Source organism: Hyperoodon ampullatus (genome assembly GCF_949752795.1).
Source record: "Hyperoodon ampullatus genome assembly, chromosome: 2".
NCBI lineage: Eukaryota > Metazoa > Chordata > Mammalia > Artiodactyla > Ziphiidae > Hyperoodon > Hyperoodon ampullatus.
In genome coordinates, this window is record NC_136915.1 from 22,718,960 (window position 1) to 22,741,908 (window position 22,949).

General features: G+C 41.0%; 1 protein-coding gene across 1 annotated transcript in view; it reads left to right on the forward strand.

Moving 5' to 3' along the window:
- Positions 1 to 1,950: 1,950 nt before the first annotated feature.
- STX12 (syntaxin 12) overlaps positions 1,951 to 22,949 on the forward strand; it is a gene marked incomplete at its 5' end in the record, with an annotated part of 34,435 nt that continues 13,436 nt past the window's right edge. Inside the window, 4 exons of the mRNA XM_079697849.1 lie at positions 1,951 to 2,068; positions 15,397 to 15,466; positions 17,237 to 17,336; positions 21,486 to 21,623. Of these exons, the coding sequence (XP_079553975.1) occupies positions 1,951 to 2,068; positions 15,397 to 15,466; positions 17,237 to 17,336; positions 21,486 to 21,623 (426 nt within the window). The remainder of the gene's footprint in view (positions 2,069 to 15,396; positions 15,467 to 17,236; positions 17,337 to 21,485; positions 21,624 to 22,949) is intronic.

Sequence of the window (22,949 nt, forward strand, 5' to 3'; positions counted from 1 at the left end):
TTCCAAATCCTGGAATAATTCTATCTCTCCTGTGCTTGGTGAGATACCTCATGATTCCTCTGGTGTGTAGTCCCCCTTGCAGCAGTAAGTTAATAAACCTAACTTTGTCAGACCATATAAAGCCACTTTATCAGATGGGCTTTATCTTGGGTATTACCAATAACTTTGTAAAATGTGTTCACATTACCTGGATGGGCATTTAAGAAATGATAGTTATTTTTTATTTTTCGTGTATAAATTCAATATATGTTCATTTGACATCTAATATTTGCAAGGCACAAATGTATTGCTATGAGAGATAGCACAAGATAGCCATGGCACAGATGGAAAACCACTTTTTATTTTAGCTGGAGAAAGAAACCAACAATAACAACCACCACTATGTTTTCAATCCTAGGAGAAAAATACCTTCACTGAACTTCACTTTAAATAGAATCAGATGTAAATGGAAACATTCTCAAGACTATTTTTTAGGTAAAAAAGTACAATGTACACGATTTACTATAAGATAGGACATAAAACTATGGATTCTAAGACATTGTATGGTTTTAATAACCAGAATGAGAGGACCCAAATGTCGTCTGTCCTTTTCTAAAGAGAAAAAATTGCTCTTATAAATGCTCCAACGAAAAATAGAGACAGCATTGCTTACAAAATCTCTAAGGCTGAATGCAGGCTCATTCACCCATTTAGGGTCCCGTCCTACACAGGCAAGCAGCTTCCTCTCTTGATCATTCCCCAGAGATTGCAAAGCAGACTGGGGTGAAGTGGGGCGGAGAACACAGGAAACAAACACTGCCAGTTCCCCCTCACTTCTCTCTATCTTGATCTCCTCCCAAAGCAAAATTCTACTCTTGTCTTTCCATCTAACATACACTCACAAAATGCAGTCTTCTATGGGAACATTGAGGTCATGCACTCCAAATTACTTAAGAGAATGATTTTAAAAATTTGAGAGTCTAGTTCTCCAAGAAATCCTGGTTTGGGATATAGATGAAGAAGCTATTGGGGAGGGATTTAGATGGAGAATGAATTTGGTAATATGAGAATGCGTTTTAGGGACATAGCAAGATGACAATACAATTAGCTTAGTGTTTGGGTTTTGCAGTCAAATCTCAGAAAAACAAATTAACCTCTATGGTCTTAACTTTCTCAACTGTAAAAGGGAAAATAATAACGCTTGCTCTGTCGAGTTACTTTACTTCAACATTAAAAAAAATCGATTGTCCGTTATCTAGTCTGAAGGTAAAAATATAGTTAGAACATCGTCCCTTGCTGTGAAAGAGCTTATGAACAACTGAATTGCAGTGAGGGGATCACAAATAATACGTGCTCAAGAAACCTTATTATTACCATTTTATTGTTTAGACTAGAAGAGGGGTGGAGGGAGAAATGAAAGTGATTTGTAAACCATAAAAATGCTCCACAAATCCTAACAAAGCCCTGGAGGATGGAAGCAGAGTGAGGAATTTCAGGAGTTTGGTTACGGATTTGGGTTTCAAGGCTGTCGAATTCTCCATATTTGGGCCTGAGTGCTCAGAATAGAACAGAATAGGATGTTAGGGCTGAGATCATCTGGTACAATTTTATGCTAATCGAAAAATTCTTGCCTTCTGTCACCGTGCCCTGGCGATAAACAACACAGCCACCTCAGATTCTCCAATCCGAGCTCCAGTGGTATGATGTCATCGCCCCGCCCCGCATCCCCAAGCTCCAGGGCGTCACGTCTCTAAGCTACCGTGCCTGCACCAGTTCCAGAGGCGCCTGCGCAATGTGGGGGAGCCAGGGCGGACGTGTGCGCGCTGCGAGGGGGCGGGGCTAGCGCTCACGCAGCTTTATCCCCTTCCCCGCCCTTTCTCTTCCCGGTTTCCCTGTCAGCCTGCTGGTCGGGTCTGGCGGCTGCTTCCGGTAGGAGCGAGGTGCAGGGCGAGTCGGTCTCGGCTCCTCGTCATGTCCTACGGCCCCTTAGATATGTACCGGAACCCGGGGGCCTCGGGGCCCCCGCTCCGGGACTTCAACAGCATCATCCAGACGTGCAGCGGCAACATCCAGCGGATCAGCCAAGCCAGTGAGCCGGGGTACCGGGCTGGGGGGCGGGGGCCGTCCCGGGGACAGGCCCGGGTGAGGCTGCCGGGACGCGGAGCCCGACTAGGGCTACGGCCAGGGCCACACCTGAGGCCGTCTTGGGTGCTCTACTCGGATACGGCGGGCTGCTATCCCCGAGTCTGCCAGGCCCAGGCACCCCGAGGGTCCGGAGCCCCAGCTGCAGCTCGAGTTTCTTCTCAGGAGTTCTGCTCTTACTGTGTTGGGGCCAAGACAGCAGTCCTGACAGCCGCAGGGTGGGAGGGTGTGTGTGTGTCCCCTCCAGAGCAGTGAATGAGTCGACTGGCTCCAGTGGTCAGCCTAGTTTTTCCTGTCATCTGCCTCCCTCCACCCACCTCTCTTTCCTCTTTGGCCAGCTTGGATCGGGAGTTGTTTACTGGTTTAGACTTTACATTCTGCTGAGCTTCTGGCTTCTTGGAAGTCAGAATCTTTCAATTAAGGGAAGTGGAGAGTGCATGTGTTTTGGTGACTTTAATACAGTTCTTCCTGTAAGGAATTTGGAAATCAGATACAATGACTTGTATTCGAGGGGTGAGACGACTTCTACTTTAATAAAGAGAATTCACCAAAAACATTTCAGTTTACATTCTTTTGTCTTTTGTAGCAAAAGATTTGCATGTGGTTTTGGATTTCAAGCCAATGAGGCTTTTGTTTTCCTTCCCCACCTAGTTACTCTTTTGAACAAGCATGATACACAGAGAAGCTCAGGGACATGGCCACAATCACATAACAAGTAAGACATGGTAGAGGTGGTGGTGGATTTCAGAATGTCATTGCTTGTCTTAAAACTCCCTCCCCACCATTAGGATCTGAATGATACTATAGTTGAATGAGTCAAATACACGTTATTTCTTGATGATGCCTGAAAATTAGCTCAGAGCCTTATAAACAGAAGGTCAGAAGCAGCAACTACTTGGAAAGAATGGTATCATGATCCTTGTTGTTTATTATTGTGTTTTTGTGAGCTTGGCTGTACCCTGTTAATAGGTAGAACTAGTTGGTCCTGAATTACAATTATGTTCTATATTTTAAAGAACAATCTATCACTTAGCTTTTAAATTTAAATATATAATGAGAGAGGGAAGTTTCTGATGGAAAGCGTTTGAATCTGGGCAGTTGGGAAGTGGAAAGAAGAATATGTGGTCTGTTAAATCCAGAAATTTGAAACAAAAATTAATGTGACCACTGGCTAGAAAGTATAGTACTTTGTGTTCCAATTTCCTTTTGTGAGGGAGCTGTAATACAGGTTAGATCAGAATAATCTGGTTCAATACTGAAAGTTTCTTATTGAGGCCAAATGTAATTTTAATGTCTATTTGTGAAATTTTCATTCTGGATGTATTTGAGTATGAGGCATGTAGTATGTATAGGAACTGACATGGATTCCTTCAACAGGGAGCCTGTGGCATACATAATGACTGAAAGGGATCGCTACTATAGAAGAGATATAATAAAATTATAGATATTCAGGAGAGAAAGACACCTTTTTCACTTGGGAGAGGCCGGGGGGGGGCATTATTGGCATTTGAGCTAGGTCTGGAAAGATGGTGGAAAGTATTTGAACTTTCGAGAGTAAAGAAGGGAAGAGCATTCCAGGAGGGAGTAAAATGAACTGGTAGTGGGAAAGCATGTGGTGTGTGTAGAAAAGTAGAGTGATTTAATTTGGCTAGACTGGTGGAGTCCAGAAAGTAGTGGAAAGTAGGATTGGAAAGGTAAGTTGGGGCCCAAACATGAAGTGCTTTAAGTGGTACACTAAGGGGGTTTGGATTTAATTCTTTAGAAATGTGTAAATTGAGTTGGAAGGGAGAGAGACTGGAATCAGAGACACCCGTTAGGATCTGAAAATGAAAAGAAGGCAAGGATAGGAGAGGTGTCTGGTGATAGAATTGATAAGGTTTAGCTGTTGATTAGGCATCAGGCTCAAGGGATAGTTGGATTCATTCCATTAATAACATTAATAGCTAACATTTGAGTACATACTGTATGCCAGGCAATATAAGTGCTTTACATGCATTATCTTAATTTTGTAATAACCCTGTGAAGTAAGTACCAATATTATTTCTTTTTATGGGTTAGGAAACAGGCTGAGAAAGGTTAAATAATTACCCAGCTAACAAATGGCAATACCTAAATTTGAAACCAGATCTGTCTCTTATGACCAGCATTCAGCCTTTTTATAATTTTTAATTAATATTACAGTTTTATAGCAGTGAACACTTCAAGTTACAAGTGACTTTTCTTTTTCTTTCTTTTTTTTTTTTTACTCTTCATAGGAAGCTATGGGGAATACCTGAGGCTGTGGAACTTTCTCTTCTTGTGGTGTGTCTGCCTCTCCTGCTAGATTGTTAGTTCCTTTGAAGAAATGGGACATGACTTACTCATCTTTATATTTCTAGTACTTATCTCAGACCCAAGTATATGTTAGATTCATTCATTCACTGTTCAACAGATATTCTATGAGCACCTGCTATGCACTGGGGATGGAGTGATGAGCAAGACAGACAAAACCCTGCCCTGATAGTGTGTGTGTATGTGTGTGTGTTTGTGTTTGTGTACATATACACACGTATGCATACATGCACATGTATAAACAATATTGAGAAATAGTAAGTGCTATGAAGAAAAAAATAAGGGCACAGAGAGTGAGGAGAGCAAGAGGGTGGGTGTGCTATTTTATGTTTTTACATCAGTTGGTCAAGGAAGGCCTCTCTGAGGGGGTGATGTTGGAGTAGACACCTGAATGAAGTGAGGGAGAGAACCTCGTGAGTAACTGGGGGAAGGCATCCTAGGCAGAGGGAATAGCAGGAGCAAAGACCTCAGTGCTTTCAAGAATAGCAAGGAGACTAGTGTGGCTGGACTGCAGTTAGAGAAGGGGAGCATGGTAGGAAAAGAGGCCAGGGAGGAAGCCAGGGATCATATCATTTAGGGTCTTGATGCTTAGTAAATTGTATTTAGTAGATTTGAATGAATGATGTTTCTCTACCATCTTGGAACTCTTCCTGACTCATTTACCTTGTGCTGTGTGGTTCCTACCACATCTTATGACCCTAGTCAGTGTGAGTTGGAATTCTCCCCTTGGGATTGTTTAGTGAGGCACTGGGAATTTGAAATTGGTAGGGTGACATTGCTTCTACCCACTTATCAGGCTGCCTATCCCCCAGACGTGGCCAGCATACCTAAGTATACAGTCTGAATGTGACCTCCCAGACATATGCCCACATCCATATAGTCCTGCAAGGACCTGTATCTATTGAAAATTTGAGAGAATAGCTATTCTTTTTTCTCAACTGTGGGTTTTTTCACATATGTGGGTTTGGAATTGCTGAGCATATCAGCCAGAAATACGGCAGGCCACTGCGTGGGTTGTTATAGGTACAGCTAAGGTTGACTGCCTGGTACAAGGGGCTGTTATCAGTGTGTGTGGGCTACAGAAGAAAACTGCTTGACTCTGCCTATTGTGAAACGAAGGGTCTGGGCAAGTATTGCTGAGGCAGATATAAGGAAATAACCTTAACAGGCGCCAAGTTATCTCTGAAGAGATTAAAGAACATCATTTCTGTTCTTTAACGTTGCTAATTTAAAAAGTAATAATAAATTTATTTATTTATTTATTTATTTATTTATTTATTTTTGGCTGTGTTGGGTCTTTGTTGCTGCACGCGGGCTTTCTCTAGTTGCGGCAAGCGGGGGCTACTCTTCATTGCTGTGTGCGGGCTTCTTATTGTGGTGGCTTCTCTTGTTGCGGAGCACAGGCTCTAGGCGCGCAGGCTTCAGTAGTTGTGGCACGCGGGCTCAGTAGTTGTGGCTCACGGGCTCTAGAGCGCAGGCTTAGTAGTTGTGGCGCATGGGCTTAGTTGCTCTGCAGCATGCGGGATCTTCCTGGACCAGGGCTTGAACCCATGTTCCCAGCATTGACAGGCGGATTCTTTTTTTTTTTTTTTTTTTTTTTTTTTTTTTTTGCGGTATGCGGGCCTCTCACTGTTGTGGCCTCTCCCATTGTGGAGCACAGGCTCCGGACGCGCAGGCTCAACGGCCATGGCTCACGGGCCCAGCCGCTCCGCGGCATGTGGGATCCTCCCGGACCGGAGCACGAACCCGCGTCCCCTGCATCGGCAGGCGGACTCTCAACCACTGCGCCACCAGGGAAGCCCGACAGGCGGATTCTTAACCACTGCACCACCAGGGAAGCCTAGCGTTGCTAATTTATTGATATGATTCTGTTTACTAAAAAAATTAAAAGCAGTTGAACTTTTAAAACTGATTATCGTGTGCAATCCTCTGGGTGGTTCTTTCAAAGTTATTTTCATATTGGCCCCTTGCTCTTTATTTCATTGTCCTCCTCATAAGTCTTCATGATCTCAGCCTCTGTAGTCCAGCAGCACAGTCTCAGTGTCTCTGTTCCCATTCTAGTTCATCCGATAAGGCTATCAGCAGTATGTCTAAAGTCCTGTTTTCATTATACCACTCACCTCCTCAAGAGCCTGTGGCAGCTCTCTGTTGTCTGCTGTGTCAGATCTTAACCTTCCACCTTGCTTTCACTGTCTCTGTCATCTTAACCCAAATTAGCCATATTTTCTACTTCTCTTTGTTACAGGCAGGCTGTTTTTCTTAACATCCCTAAACACAGGGTTTTGCTGCAAGTTTTTGCCCTTTCTGTTCCTCCTTTCTTTAATCTTTCCCTATCTCACTAGCTACCTAAATTATAAAAATCCTTTGAGTTGTGCTTAAATCCTGCCCCTTGTAACTAAGCCTTCCTTTGCTTTTGAAAGAGTGAAGTCAGGAAGAGCCTGGGCCTTAGGCTCAGCAGATCTGTGACTGAGTCCTTGCTCCTCTGTGTTGTACTGTTCACCTTGAGCAGGCTAGTTCCCCTTTCTGTCTGTTACCCCATATGTAAAATGAATGGTGTTGTTAAAGTGGGATGTTTGAAAGTGCCTAGTCTAGTGCCCGGTACATAGTAGACATTCAGTAAATGGTGATATCATTGGTTGAGCCCCCTGCCCCACTATAGTTTAGTAGTTAAGTGAGCAGGCTCAGGAGTCAGACTGCCTGGGTTTGAGTCCTAGATCTGCTTCTTACTAGCTATGTAAACATATTGCTCTACCTCTCTATTTCACAGTTTCCTCATCTATAAGATGGAGTTAATGATAGACTCTACTTCACAGGATTGTGAGAATTAAGTGAGGTAATTTATATAAAGTGCTTAAAGCAGTGCCTGCAACATTGTTTAAGAAATGTTAGCTATCATTTTGTTTTTTTCCTTTGAATTTGCAAGCTTAGCACTTACTTTATTCTGTAGTCTTTAATTCATGCTTTTTGACCTTGTTATTCCAACTGAGAGATTACCATTAGTTTTGTTATGGGGATAGCGATCACGCATTGTACAGCTGTCTTTAGCTTCAGTGCCTGGCACAGCAGTGGATATGTAGTTAGCATTGGATATGTACTTAATTGATTTTATCATTGCTAAGTACATTTTTCTTGGTCTCGAGTTTGATAATAATAGCTATACTTAATTGAGTTCTTTTAAGTGCCAGACACTGTTCTAAATTTAGCTTCATATTATCTTAGATCATCCTCACAACAACCATATGAAGGTTCTCTTGTTTTTCCCATTTTTTAGGTGAGGAAACTGAGGCACAGAGGAATAGAAACTTTTGCTAGGAAGTGGTGGAACCAGGAATAACACACAGCAGTCTTAACTGAGAGTCTGTGCTCTTAACGAGTTCGTGTCCTGTCATGGGTATGGTAAATAGAAGATTATACCTGTGATGTTTAGTATTCGTGTTCAGTTTAGTTTAGAGCTTTACTATTGTAGTATAGCGGCTACTTTTTTAAAATTTTTTTTTTATTTTTTAGCTGCACTGGGTCTTCATTGCTGTGCGCAAGCTTTCCCTAGTTGCGGTGAGCAGGGGCTACTCTTTGTTGCGGTGCGCGGGCTTCTCGTTGCGGTGGCTTCTGTTGTTGCGGAGCACGGGCTGTAGGCACGTGGGCTTCAGTAGTTGTGGCACACGAGCTCAGTAGTTGTGGCTCGTGGGCTCTAGAGCGCAGGCTCAGTAGTTGTGGTGCACGGGCTTAGTTGCTCTGTAGCATATGGGATTTTCCTGGACCAGGGCTCGAACCCATGTCCCCTGTTTTGGCAGGCGGATTCTTTTTTGTTGTTGTTGTTGCTAGAAATCTCTCCTGTTTTAGGAAGTTGACAGATACTTTTTTTTTCCTTGAATTTTATTTTATTTATTTATTTATACAGCAGGTTCTTATTAGTTATCCATTTTATACATATTAGTGTATATATGTCAATCCCAATCTCCCAATTCATCACACCACCACCCCGTGGCAGGCAGATTCTTAACCCCTGCGCCACCAGTGAAGTCCTATAGTGGCTACTTTTAAAAAGTCAGGTCATTTTCATTGTAGCTTTTCAAAAGCAGTGCAAACCTAATTTTCAAAGACACTGAGATGACCTCATTGTAATAATGACCACATAGGCTATCATTTTCTCATTTAATGTAAATAATGCTCTTTCTTTGAATTTATATTTGCTTGTTTAATATACTGAATTAGAGCATTCGAGTCTCTCAGATGAAGAAATTTTTACCTGTATGTTAGTTGCTTTTGCTATGACTAGACATTGATTTGGATTAAGGTTCATTTGGAGATTCACATTCTGCCTAAAGTGATATCAGCTAAAAGCACATGAAGAGTGTTCAGTTTAGAGTAGTTCCTAGTGTGGATGTTAGCTGTAATGTGCAATAAATTGATTTGCTTCGTAGTCTTTTAAAAATTTTAGCCAGGACATGCTTTTAAAAGTGAGAGGTCAGTGATAGGAGAGATTGAGGTCTAGTTTTAAAAATAACAAAATTGCTTACACGGAACTGAGGCCTAGTCATCTGGTTTCCAGGATTATGTAGCATTTCATAGAGGATAGATACCCAATTATTTTCATCTAAAATATTGTGACAAATCAATCTAAAGTAAAACTTTTATTGACTAGAATGCTTAGCAAAGGAGTTTTCTCATTAACCAAGCTGACCAGAAAACCCTTTTAGATGTAGCCCATTTTGATAAAAATTGTTCCAAGAAATATCACTGTACTTTTTGACATTTTAAGTACATTCAAGTGAAAATAAGCATGTATGTAAACATTTACACTATTCTATTTCTTTTTGTGCTTTAGGTTTAAGGGATACAGTTCTTAGTTGTAAAACAGATGGGTCATTAAGTCACTATTTTCAAATAAACCCCTGATGTTGGTGGTTATGGAGGGCGGTATACAAAAAAAATATACTTCCAGTAAATGTAGACACCACTGTCTTTATCATTTGAGTTTTTGATACCCGAGTCTTGCTGAAAATTTTTAGGAAAATATCAATATGCAGGAATTTAGATAGAATTGATGGAGGCTTGGATTCATTCTGGTGCTTAACTAGTAAGTGACCCTATAAAGTCCTCCTCCACCCCACCCCCCATCCCAATTCAGGTAATCTCAGCAAACAAAAGAAGTCAGAAAAGTCTAGATAAATAAAAGTTCTCTGCTGAGAATATACAAAGAACAGCTGATTTTCAATTGATTTTTTCCCCCCATAGTCTGTAAAGTCCCCTTTGCTCTCTAGGGCATTTAATATGGTTTGATAGACGATTAACAACTTGAAACTTTGACATACCTCTAGAGTTTCTAAGGAGAATGCTCTATATAAAGACAGTCAGTAAGATGAAATGTTTCCTTGAACTGCCGTACCAGTAACATTTCCCTTTATATGTCACCCTGTAACCAACTATTTTCTGGAGGGGTATGTATGTGTGTGTGGTTATGCAAATACAAAAATGAGTAGAATGTGGTCAGTGCCATCAGAGGCATATCGTCAGTCCAGTCCCATTTGTACACAGGCAGAGTCTCTCTAAGCCAAACTCTGGCTTAAAAACACTGCTTGGTTACACAGCCTCATTCTGGGACTAGAGTTTCTTCATTATTGCTGAATTTTAGCATTGAACAGTGGTGGGAGTACTTAGAGATCATTTAGTCCTTACATAGTTGTAATAATTTAATGAATAAAAAGCCCCACACAAATAGTAAGTACTGTGACAAATAGTAAGTACTCAATATATGTTAGTTAAACCTGAATATCATATACAATTGGTGAAAGAGACCCAGCAACATGAAATGACTTGTCTGGTGCCATACATCTAGTTAGTGGTCAAATCTGGCTTAAAGTATAGGTCTTATTATTCCTAGCTCATGTTTATTCATATCTTCTGCCTTGAAGGTGGCATGACATAAAACAGAGGCTAACTCAATTAATCAGCAATTACTTATTACCCGCTGGGTGCTGGCACTCTGCTGAACTCTGGTGAGTACACAGGAACCTTCCCAAAGGTGGGGGGGAGTCGGGGAAGGGAGCAGGTTAGAGCAAGGGCATCAGCCTATCTGGCGCAGAGAGCTATTAAGTTAGGAAGCTATCAGATAAGCAGGGTGGGGCGAAGTGGAACACTGGGAAACACTGGAGGCCTGCCCTAAGTCACTACGTTCTGTGTATTTCCTTTAAGCGTCAACCTTTTGAGAGAACCTAGTGTGGCATAAAAAATACAGTTATTGGAATTAGCCCTCCTGGGTTTGAATTCTGGTTTTTATGACACTCTGCTCAGAACCATCAGTGGCCTCACATTTCTTTAAAATTCGAAGTCCTTGCTCTAGTTTACAGGCCCTATGTAATCTGGCTCCCCTCTCTCTCTTACCTCTCTTTTGCTCCCTCTAGGCCTCCTGTGCCTCCATCACGACAAGTGCTCTTGCCTTGTGGATTTTGTGCTTAATGCTCTTTGCTAGAGAGCTCCCCCAGTAATTTCGCATGGCTTGACCTTTCACTTCCTTTAGGTCTCTGCTCTGTGTCACCTTATCAGAGAAGTCTTCTCTGACTGCCCTGTGTAAACTAGTACCCTCTCCCTACCAGCCTTTACCTGAATTTATTTTTCTTTATAGCACTTATCACCACCTGATATATGCTTATTATCTCCTTTCCTTAAAATGTAAGCTTCTTGAGAGCAATATCTTCTAGAGCATATAACAGTGTAGAGTAGGTATTCTAAATGAATGAATGAATGAGTTTTTTTTTTTTTTTTTTTTTTGCATTACGTGGGCTTCTCACTGCTGTGGCCTCTCCCGTTGCGGAGCACAGGCTCTGGACATGCAGGCCCAGCAGCCATGGCTCACGGGCCCAGCCGCTCTGCGGCATGTGGGATCTTCCCAGACCGGGGCACGAACCCGTGTCCCCTGCATCGGCAGGCGGACTCTCAACCACTGCGCCACCAGGGAAGCCCAATGAATGAGTTTTTTAACACTCAGTGTGAGCCTCAGTGTGCCCATCTGTAATAATGCTTATTTAATAAGATAATACTTATCAAGTGTGAAGGAAAAACACTTCTGTGTTTCCTCCACTGTCAATACTTCTGACACCAGATGTGTGGATTTACCACACACCAAGCAATTATCAGATTCTCTGGACTTCAATTGGGTGTCCTCCAATTTAACTAAATTCTGACACTACCTGGAGTTAGCATCAGATTCCACAAATTAAGGGCTTAGTCCCACAAGACTCCCCCCACCCCACCCCCTTCAGATGCCAATCGTAAGTCCAAGTTCTTATCTGTGCTTCTGACCAGTGAGCCATATTGGAGGTTCCCATGAGCCCCTCCTCAGGTTCAGCTAGTTTGCTAGCCCAGCTCACATAACTCAGGAAAACATTTACTTACTAGATTACTGGTTTATTATAAAAGGATATAATTCAGGAGCAGCCAGATAGAAGAGATGCCTAGGGCAAGGTATGTAGGAAGAGCTCAGAACTTGCATGCTCTCTCTGAGCGCTGATACCCTCCCCACATCTCCATGTGTTCACCAGTCCGGAAGCTCATCAAATCTAGTTCAAGAATTTCTAGAGTTTAATCTGCGCTTCCTCACCCCCACCCCCCCACTGCCCTTCCAGAGGTTGGTGGGTGGGACTGAAAGTTCCAACCTGATAATCACTTGGTCTTTCTGGTGACTAACCCCACCCAACCTAAGCCTATCAGGAGCCCTACCCTATGTCACTTCAATAGGTAAACTCAGTATGTTCCAAAGGACCCCTTTATGAATAACGAAAGACACTACTATCACTCCGGAAATTCCAAGGGTTTTAGGAGCTTTATGCCAAGAACTGGGGACAAAGACCAAATATATTTTTTATTATACCACATCAAGTATGTAGCCCAGTGTCTGGCACATGGTGAATGCTCAGTAAATGCTAACGTCTGTCCTCTTTCTTAAATTATTTGTTTGGCCACCCAGTAGATAGCTTTGATTCTGATTCCCATTTGACTTAGGTAAGAAGGACATTATACATCTTAGTGATGAAAAATGATTATTTGTATCTTACATAGTGTTTTTTTTAGCAGAATGCAGTATTTTATAGTGCTTACATTTTCCAATGGAACCAATAAGCTAAAAAGCCTCATTTAAGAGAATAGATATATTTTAGGAAAGTTTGTCAAAAGGCAACTTGTTAATCAAGTGAATTCTATATTTCTGTTGTAAAAGTGGAGTTATAGTTTTACTTAAAAAATGGTCTCAAAATAAGATAAAATCATAATTTGAAGTGTTACAAACCAATATATTCTTGACTTTGCAAAATTTTGCTTTGTTACACCCATGATGACACAGGGATTTGGGCTAGGGAGTGTTGACCTAAAACAAAGAGACTGCCAGATATTTCTCCAGCAAAGAGGGGTTTATTCACGATCAGCAGAGAGTTGCACTTTGGGGTCTGCAATCATGGCTAGCCAAGTGGAAGCCCCCTCCTGGCAAGGGAAGGGGAAAAGGAAGTTGGGAGGGGTATAGCAAACAAAGAGTCCATGGCTTTTCATTGGCTGAGAGGAGTCTTCTTCATAGCAGTTGGGCTTGGCTGTTGTGGCAGGGTGTGCGAGCTCCCCCTTCTGGTCTCCCAACTCTGTTTAACTGAGGTTTCTGTTTATTAATTTTTTACAGGAGAAATAACTTGTACATGCTGCTAAGGACTAGGTTGTTCAGTTTCTACTTAGGAGAAGAGTCACCCAGCAATCACCTAGAAGATTTTGCTTAATTATTGTTTCTTAACAGACTTAGAGGCTATTAACACATCTGTGTTTTTGTAAGGTAATTGGTACTTAATAAACTTCAGCTTGCCTTTTTACTACCCTTGGTGACCGAATTAGGGCCAAGGTTATGACTCTGACCCCCAAATTTTGTTATTTAAGAAGCATCCTATCATAAGGAACAATTAATTTTTATTTTTATTTATTAATTTTTAAAAAAGTATTTATTTATGTATTCATTTAGGTTGCGCTGGGTCTTAGTTGCAGCAGGTGGGCTCCTTAGTTGCAGCTCACGGGCTCCTTAGTTGTGGCACGTGGGCTCCTTAGTTCTGGCGTGCGAACTCTTAGTTGCAGCATGCATGTGGGATCTAGTTCCCTGACCAGGGATCGAACCTGGGCCCCCTGCATTGGGAGCACGGAGCCTTAACCACTGTGCCACCAGGGAAGTCCCAGGAACAATTAATTTTTAAAATTTAAAATTCTAAAAAGTGCAATTTCGTTTTCACTGGACATTGAAGCCTTGTTTATATATTGTTCCTATGAGATATGTACAAATGATACAGTATGCATTGGTTTCCTCCTCTTCTTCCACTAAGCCAGTCATTTAGCAGTCTGGTGTTTCACAGGTGAAACTTGGGCATTAATCCTGAGAGGGTAGGAAAGGCCCTCACAAAGGACAGTGTCTTTTGGCTAGAGGAGCCATATATTACCTATTGTGTTATAGTATCTCTTGAAGTTCTAGTGAAACTTGAAGATAATTAATTGTGTTTCCCCTGGGCAAAAAGTATTCTATTATTGTGTTCCGTATTCCAGCTACTTGCAATAGAAGACAGGGAATGCTCTTAAAATGCAAGCGTGCAAACAAACAAAAAAGTCGTACAATAAAATTCCAAGCTCTGCAAATGAATGAATGAAGGAAGGAAGGAATCTCCATCGTCCTCCCTGCCAACCAGAAAAAGAAAATAGAAAGCAGGACATGGGAAATCAGGGGCTCTGTTCCTGTTGCAGAAGTCAGTGAGGGACAAGGGTGTTCAGATTCCCAGGCAGGCTGGTGTTTCTCCTTATTGAGAGATAATCCATTCCTCTGCTTTCCTAGTCCAGGGTTAGGGGCTTAAACATCTAGGATTCAAACATGACCATTCCAAATCTTAGCACAATATCTAGGTAGAGTAATCTGAACAAAACGATACACTGGTTCTCTACAGACAGCGTAGTTAAAACATAGGCATTGCAGTCTGATGTACCTGGGATTGATTTTTTTGCCCTGCTACTTTTTGTGTGCCCTTATATAAGATATTTAACTTCTTTAAATATATTTCCTCATCTGCACAGTGAAGATACATCTACTTCAGACTGTTGCTATGAAAATTAATAAGATTATGTATACAAAGCTCCTAATATAGTAATTGGCACATAGAGGTGCTCAATTAGTGGTAACTTATTAATAATAAGTGTACATTGTCTTTCCAAAAATGTTTGCCGTATAAAATATTGTGTATTAGTGAATTTAAATTTTTATTGTTGTGAATTGATATTTGGTATCAAGGCCATTCCAAAAGCGATGAACATTTTAACCAGTGCCATGGGAAATCTGGCAAAATGTGGGAGTTCTCTGGGAGTGACGAACAAAACCACCACCCTCTACTTAGTGGCACAGTTACTCTAGAGGAGAAAGGCGGACCTTATAAGTAGGTTTAGATGGGAATATATATGCCAAGGTCTTGATCATAGCATGCTTTCTATTAGTTGTGTGTACTTATTCAGGATGTGGAGAGAGACCAGTGATCTGAGAATTAGGATGCTCGTGATGAATGTATTTTTCTTTTTTAAAAAATTTTATTTATTTTATTTATTTATTTTTGGCTGTGTTGGGTCTTCATTGCTGAGTGGGGGCTACTCTTCGTTGTGGTGCATGGGCTTCTCATTGCGGTGGCTTCTCTGTGGCGGAGCACGGGCTCTAGACGTGTGGGCTTCAGTAGTTGTGGCACACGGGCTTCAGTAGTTGTGGCTCACGGGCTCTAGAGCGCAGGCTCAGTAGTTGTGGTGCACGGGCTTAGTTGCTCCGCGGCATGTGGGATCTTCCCGGACCAGGGCTCGAACCTGTGTCCACTGCATTGGCAGGCGGGTTCTTAACCACTGCGCCACCAGGGAAGCCCTGTATTTTTCTTTTCAATAAATCTTTTTTTCTTCTCTCCCCAGCTGCTCAGATAAAGAATTTGATGAGCCAACTAGGAACTAAGCAAGATTCAAGCAAGCTACAGGAAAATCTGTGAGTAGCTTCCTAACAAGGTTGGGATTTGTGAGGGCCTTTTGGGGACACACTTAATACCCTTGCTGCCTGGCAGCTGAGGTTTCAGGCCTGTGAAATCAGAATGAGAGGCAGTGGGATATGAGGTCATAGCTGGATCTAGAAGGGGAGCAACAAAATATATTAATGGGTTGTGATCTCCGTTGCCTCGCAGAGTCCTTGAACGCTGCTTCTTTCCTCCCTTGGGCAGTTTAGCAGAACAATTTAGGGAAGCAGAGAGGGAATCCCTACCACTCTTAAACTACATTCTGCCTAAATGAGCTTCCTTGTTGGCAGAGGCCTCCTGATGATCTACAGCGCTCGGGTAATCTGGTTAGATTTCCATCTGTCTATCATATTAGAAAAATGTATTCAGAATGACCCGAGGAGAGTCTGAGGGAGAGAATAGTGGAATAGATTCTTTTTATTATGTCCTTCTTGACTCCATCTCTGCTTTTAGAAGTTCTAGTTTTCATCTTTAACACACACTGAACAATATTCTTTGTTTCCTGTCCTAGACATTGTGAAGTGAGAGGATGACTTACTACTTTGAGCTTTTTCCAGGGAGATGTGAGATAGCTCTGGGAATGTTAGTACTGTCTGCGATGCTCAGGCTTCTGATTGACTTGCCTCTTGGGGTTTTTTTGCTTGTTTGTTTGTTTTGTCTCCCTCTTGGTTTTGACTCCCTTGTTTTATTTATTTATTTATTTGTTTATATTTTTTTTATCTTGGAGGCCCCTTTGCAGTGAAAAAAATGTTAGTAATTAATGGTGTGGTTTCCCTGTCCTCCCTTAAACCCTTTGTAGAAATGGCCAGATAGTAGAGGAAACCATGACTAAAGGAGCCTTTTTTATATTTCTACTACCTTTCAATCCCACTTAATATAGCACACATCCTTCCCTCTTTAATTTCCTTCCCCCTCTGCTCGTTACATTTTTTTACACAGTATAGGGCTTCTTTGTTTTGGAGGGAAGAGCCAGAAAGTCAGGCCTAAGGGACAGGTAGGGAGCCAAGGATAAATAGGGAGCCAAGGATAAAGCTGAAAAAGCATGAGCTTTAAGCAAGAGCGTGGGAGTAGATCTTTGGAGGTTGTTCCCTAGGGTGGAAGCTGTGCTTCTAATGCACATTTCATCCAACCTCCAGTGCCTGGATTCTGTCACTAGTCAGTGGACTGTGACAGACAGAACCCATGCAGAACTCCTGGGCAAATCAATATGAGAGTTTTGAGAGAGCGTTCAGTGTGTTAAAACTATTAGATTGGGCTTCCCTGGTGGCGCAGTGGTTGAGAGTCTGCCTGCCGATGCAGGGGACATGGGTTCATGCCCCGGTCCGGGACGATCCCACATGCCATGGAGTGGCTGGGCCTGTGAGCCATGGCCACTGAGCCTGCGCTTCCGGAGCCTGTGCTCTACCACAAAAAAAAAAACAAAACTGTTAGACTGAGGTGTGGGGGCAGTTGCTCTTCTTCTATCAGAACTGCTGAGAATGCTTTTCCTTCCTCCCCAAGGAGTTAAAATACCCAGTCAGCAGGTTTCATTGAGGCAGGTTCTTTCTACTCAGTAATATGAAGACGACTTGAGGTGAGTATGACTGGGTAGTATTTCTGGAATTTTGTTATGAACCTGGGCATCTAGGAACCCATTTCTTCAAGTGCCCTTTCATTCCCTGCGTTGTGAGACACTCTGAGAACGAACTGATACCAACAGCTCTCAAGAAGTGAGAATATCCTAAAACATATCTTTTCTCTCTTAGGCAACAGTTACAACACTCTACAAATCAGCTTGCCAAGGAAACAAATGAATTACTGAAGGAATTAGGGTCCTTGCCCCTTCCTTTATCTACTTCAGAACAGGTTGGTATTTTGTGGGGTTTTGGCTTGTTTTTTAATAAGAAAGGACTTTGCTTTTGTGGAGAGGCAGTGTGTGAAACAAAAATAACTTGGCCTTTGGTTCTAGATAGACCTTCTCTGAACCTCAGTTTCCTTTTTCATAAAATGAATAAGTGTCTGTTGTGACAACAGGAAGAATGTACGCACCAGATCTTGCAAAGTGCCTAGCATTTAGTAGGTACTCAATATGGGTAGCGGTTGCTGTTATTAGTAATAATATATTAGTAAAATGGGTTTAACTGGAGAAGAATGTCCATGTTTGCATCTTGTTGGGGTTTGACCTGCAGCTTTATGCTTTCAGGCTTGATCCTAGTTTTCTTGTATCCTGTATCTATAAATTTCAAGCAGACATCTTTTATATTTTGTAGCCACTTTCATGTCACATCATGAATCATTTATAGGTCTCAGGTTGAGGAAATGCTCAGGGAAATAGATTCCTCTATTCAAGTCATTTTCTTCAGTGGCCATTTAAATCCTTTAAAACCACACAATTTTTACTGGAATTCATTGTTCCCTTGATATGCCGTGCCTTTTCTTCAGACGTTCCTGAAGTCAGATGTGCCCCCTCCATTGTGGCTTGACTTTTTAATCTATTATTCATGGTCTGCCTCAGATCCTCTCTCTTCCAGGGCAAAAGCCTTCTCCATCTATCTTAGCCTATTATGATTCTATTTTGCTTTTAGTTTCTGTACCATTCATGGGAGCACTTAACTTACATTTCTTTTTATTATTGAATTCTTTAAATGATGGTATCCTATCTCTGATGGCTCTAAAGATGAAGCCTACCACCTCCCTATCCCGGGTTGTCTGCGCATTGTGGCTATTGGAACATAAAACAATTTTAGTGTGTTGTGATCATCATTTATAAAAATGAAACAAAGTAGAAATATCAGAGTGTGTAACCATGTAATAAGAGTAATACTGTTAGTGAAACTTTCATACATATTTATATATATGGTGCTAGGTCAAGATGTCACATTCTTATTCTGTGTCTCCATCAAAAAAGTTTGAAAATCTTCAGTTTAACCCATTCCTGGCAAGTCGTTTAATGAAGTATATGTTCAGTCTTTGGAGTTTTGGCATCCCCTTGCGCAAAAGAAAAGAACCAAAACTAGGTGCTTTTGTCATCCTGCTACAAAGTAGAAATCTTAATGTAATCACCCTTTGACTATCCACATGTGCTGTTTGTTTTGTTACTCATGCTGATATTTCACCTACGGACCAGTTCCCCCTTGCCATTCATTATCTCAAATTGTTCCCAAATCACCCCTTTCCTCCTCCCAGCTGTGCACTTAGGGAATACACACTTGCAGATAGTTTTAGCAGTAATAAAAAGGGAGTCTAAGAGTCTGATGTAAACAGAGTATTGAAAGTACTTAAGTGTTAAATAGTAGCCTAAGCAAAATATAAAGTTCAATCTGCTTAAAAATAAATCTAATGTATTCCAAAATCAAACAGAATTTATTTTTGGATTATGCATGCTCTTGTTCCCTTACGTTATCTTGGATCATTAAGAACATGAAATAAATTTACAGACATATTCTCTCTGGTGAACTACAAATCCTTGATTCCCTTCCTCCTGTTGTGCTGAATATTCTTTTCCCTTTCAATTATTTCTTTATCTAATTAATCTTAGCCCTGTCACCCATCTTTTTGTTACTGGACTATCAAACCATACATCCTACTCTCAGCATTTTTCTCATACTTATGTGCTATCATCAGTAATCTTCTAGTTGCTAAATCGAGTGGCCTTTTTTGAGTTTATTCACTTTTCTTTGTTTCATTTGATCCTCTTGCCCATCCTGTCTTCACTGAAAATTTCTTCTTTCCATGATCTCTGTAGTAAAGCCTACAAAGTAGTTTTCATGTCTCTCAACTCTGGTGATCCCTTTCTGGCCTATTTTCTCTTACCCCAGGTTGAGTCTCAGCCTCCTTCTCTGACTTTATATCTGCCTAGAAGTGGGTGTGCCCCAAGGCTCTGCCATTGATCCTGTAATTTTATTACTCTATGCTTTCTCCCTCAGGAATCTTTTCTGTTGTACTTTTATGAGCTTCCTCTCACCTTTATGAACATGATCCCCAGATCTTTTTCAAGCCCTAGCCCCTAAACCTCTAAGTATTTGGCCCATATTGCCAATTCCTGCTCTGACATCTCCTCTTGAATATGCTGCCTTCATCTAAAATTTAATGTGTTGTCTTATACTGAATTCCTCCTGTTTCACCCAAACCCCTTAACTAAGCTGATTAACAATGCTTATTGTCATAAAAAAGTTTGTGCCTTTTGACCTAATGTTCCCACTCATGCAAATGTGTCTGCGTTCTAAGAAAAAGAAACCAACTATATACTCCGGAGCCAAATTTCCTGGATTTAAATTCTACCCCTGCCATTTACTGTGTGATCATAGGCAAATTGCTTAACCTCTCTGTGCCTCATTTGTCTGATCTGTAAAATAGGTACAATAAGAGTACCTAATTTATAGGTTGATGTATGGATTAAATGAGTTATTATATAAAGTACTTATAACAGTACTGGTACATGATAAGCACTGTATAAATATTAGCTGTTACAATGGGGCTCACTTTAGTTTTATTTATACTGGTTAAAAATGGAACAGTCTAGAAGGAATGTTTACCTAAAATTTACTAGATCAACTTGATGGAGTATTATATAACAAAGACCATAATTGTGAAGAGTACGGTAACATGGAAAACGTTAATGATATACTTAAAAGATAGTATTTTTGTATAGTGAGATTGGGGAGTGATGGGTTTTTTTCTCCCTATTGTTATAATGTTTATGTAAAAATTAAAATACAAGAAAAGGGATAAAAAGTCCCTTATCTGAATTTGCTTTCAGTATTACCATCACTCTCCCAGGTGTGAAATTTGGCTCATCCCTTGACTTTATACCCCTTTCCCCACAGCCAGTCACATAATATTTCTTAGGTTCATTTCTTTGTGTTCCCATTACTGATACCACGTCTTTCTAACCTTAAATCTAGATTATTGTAGTCATCTTTTTGACTTGTTTCTTTTTCCCATTCCATCACCATCACGGACTAATTTTTCTAAGTTATCATTTTGTACCCATCGTGTTCTCCACACAGAAATCTTCGTTGCTCTATGTTCTGTAGAGGTTGAATCCCAAACTCATTATCTTGGCATTTAAAACCTGCAGTGACCACCCCCTTTCCTGCTTTTCCAATTTTATCTTTTAGCTATGCTCATGAAAAAACCTTTGGTTCCAGCCAAACTATCTTTTTCTAGACCTTCTGCAAATTTCTGCCACCATGCCTTTGCTCACACTGTTCCCTTGCCTGGATTCGCCTTATTACCCCTTCTCTCTGCTCTTCACGCCTTACTCTTCCTTCAGTGCCCACCTCCTCTGGAGGCCTTTTGATCACTTAGATTCTTACTGATTATACTTGCCTCTGTATAATGTGTACAGTACTCTGTATAGTACTAATTGAATATAGCAGTTATTTGTATTGATTTGTTATTTGTATATCTAAATTCTTTATCTCCAAATAGATGATAAGCTGTCTGAGGTCAGGGGTGACTTTTTACTTCTGTGTTCTCAGCACACAGCCAGTGCTCTCAGTATGTGTTTTTTGAGACATAGTATCAGTAAGCTTAGTAAAGGTAGCTTGTAACTCTACAAAGTAGTTTTCAGGTTCTCAAAGATTTTGAACCTCACTACAGTGTGAAGGAAAATGATTCCATGGTTTTCAGGTAAGCTGTGAACTCAGTATAGATGAATACAGTTTTAACATTTTAGCAAGAAAACAATCTCTGTTGGGTATTCTGCTTTTAGATTCTCCTGGGAATGAACATTTTGAATTGTGGTTCCCTCTGAGATTCCCTTACCAGGTAAATGATACCCAATTCCCAGGTTTGTCAGAATGAAAGAAGGAAAACTCTGACTTGGCCTATACTATTAACCAGGGATTTGAGTTAGAAAAGGACAAATTTATTAATTTAAGGAAGAGCCTATTTCATAGTAATTTTCCTAGTTGGAACTCTTTAGGAGGTATAATTTTGCTTTTAATGGGAATTAAAACCAAATGATTCTGGGTGAATGTGAAATTTCAAGTTCTTATTTAATTTCCTTAGCGCCAGCAGAAACTTCAGAAGGAACGTCTCATGAATGACTTCTCTGCAGCCTTAAACAATTTCCAGGCTGTGCAGAGAAGGGTATCTGAAAAGGAAAAGGAGAGTATTGCCAGAGCAAGAGCTGGATCTCGTCTTTCTGTAAGTTTATTTCCAAAAGAAGACCTTTGCAAATTTCAGAATGTTCTTTCCTAAGTTTTTAAAAATTTTTTGACCATTTTCTTTGCTTACTATCCCTCCAAATAATAAACATAGACATTAGCTGCTGTGAAAATGTCAGATTGGTATACCCTTTGTTTAAAAAAAAAAGTATACATATGGTCACTTTGTACACTAGACTAGAAAGGAACGTGTCCAAAGATTTACAAAAGTGACAGGTAGAATTGTGTGTCATTTTCTTTTTCCTTTTTTCTTGTCATGTTGATCTTATGTTAAAAACTTAAAAAAAGAAAAAAGAATACATCTGTTTCTTAGAATATCGCAGGCTAGGTTATTTGGACTAGCCTTCTCTTTGAAAAGAATTAACAAATACTAGATTTTAACAACCCAACTTCTTAAAAATATTAAGAACCATGAAAATATTAAGGTCAAAGTCTAAGAGAAGGTGTGAACCCATAGACATAAGCAGAGCACTGAAGCTGCTTTTCCACTGAGTATATTTACTGAGGGCCAACTTAGATTCAGTTTCGATGTCCTCATGGCATGAAGGGGGACAAAAGTCAAAGCCAGGAGTCCATGCATGGTGGATAATCTAAAAGAAGGTGCCCCTCAAATTAAACTGGGCCCTAAAAAATGAAAAGTAAGCCCTCCTTTCCCCTAGCAGACTGCAAAAAAGATCACATTAGCACTGAGGATGGCAGGAGGGAGGGGAAATCCAGACAGTAAGTTGTACCACAAAGTAACCTTCAGGCAGATTTACTGCCCAAATTCTACCTGAATGGTCCAAAAGCCTAAAGCTTCAAGTAATCCTGGTCTGGTTGAGTACCTACGTGCCAGACAGAAACAAATACAAATCCGCTCTGTTTAGACACCTTAAAGAATACCCTAAAGAATACCCTCAAATAATTTTTGAAGTGTAGTGAGCAGCCCAGGGTACACAAATAAACAAATAACCCTGGACAAAAACTAGTAGAGGGCTTCCCTGGTGGTGCAGTGGTTGAGAGTCTGCCTGCTGATGCAGGGGACACGGGTTCGTGCCCCGGTCTGGGAAGATCCCACATACCACGGAGCGGCTGGGCCTGTGAGCCGTGGCCTCTGGGCCTGCGCGTCCGGAGCCTGTGCTCCGCAACGGGAGAGGCCCGCGTACCGCAAAAAAAAAAAAACTAGTAGAAACAAAAGTGAGGTGAAATAGACCTATAAAGACTTAATATATTAGAATTATAGGATAACTATACTTATTGGGTTTAAAGAAACAGAAGATCTTGAATACATCTGCAGGAAGCAGGAAACTACAAAAAGCTTTGTAAA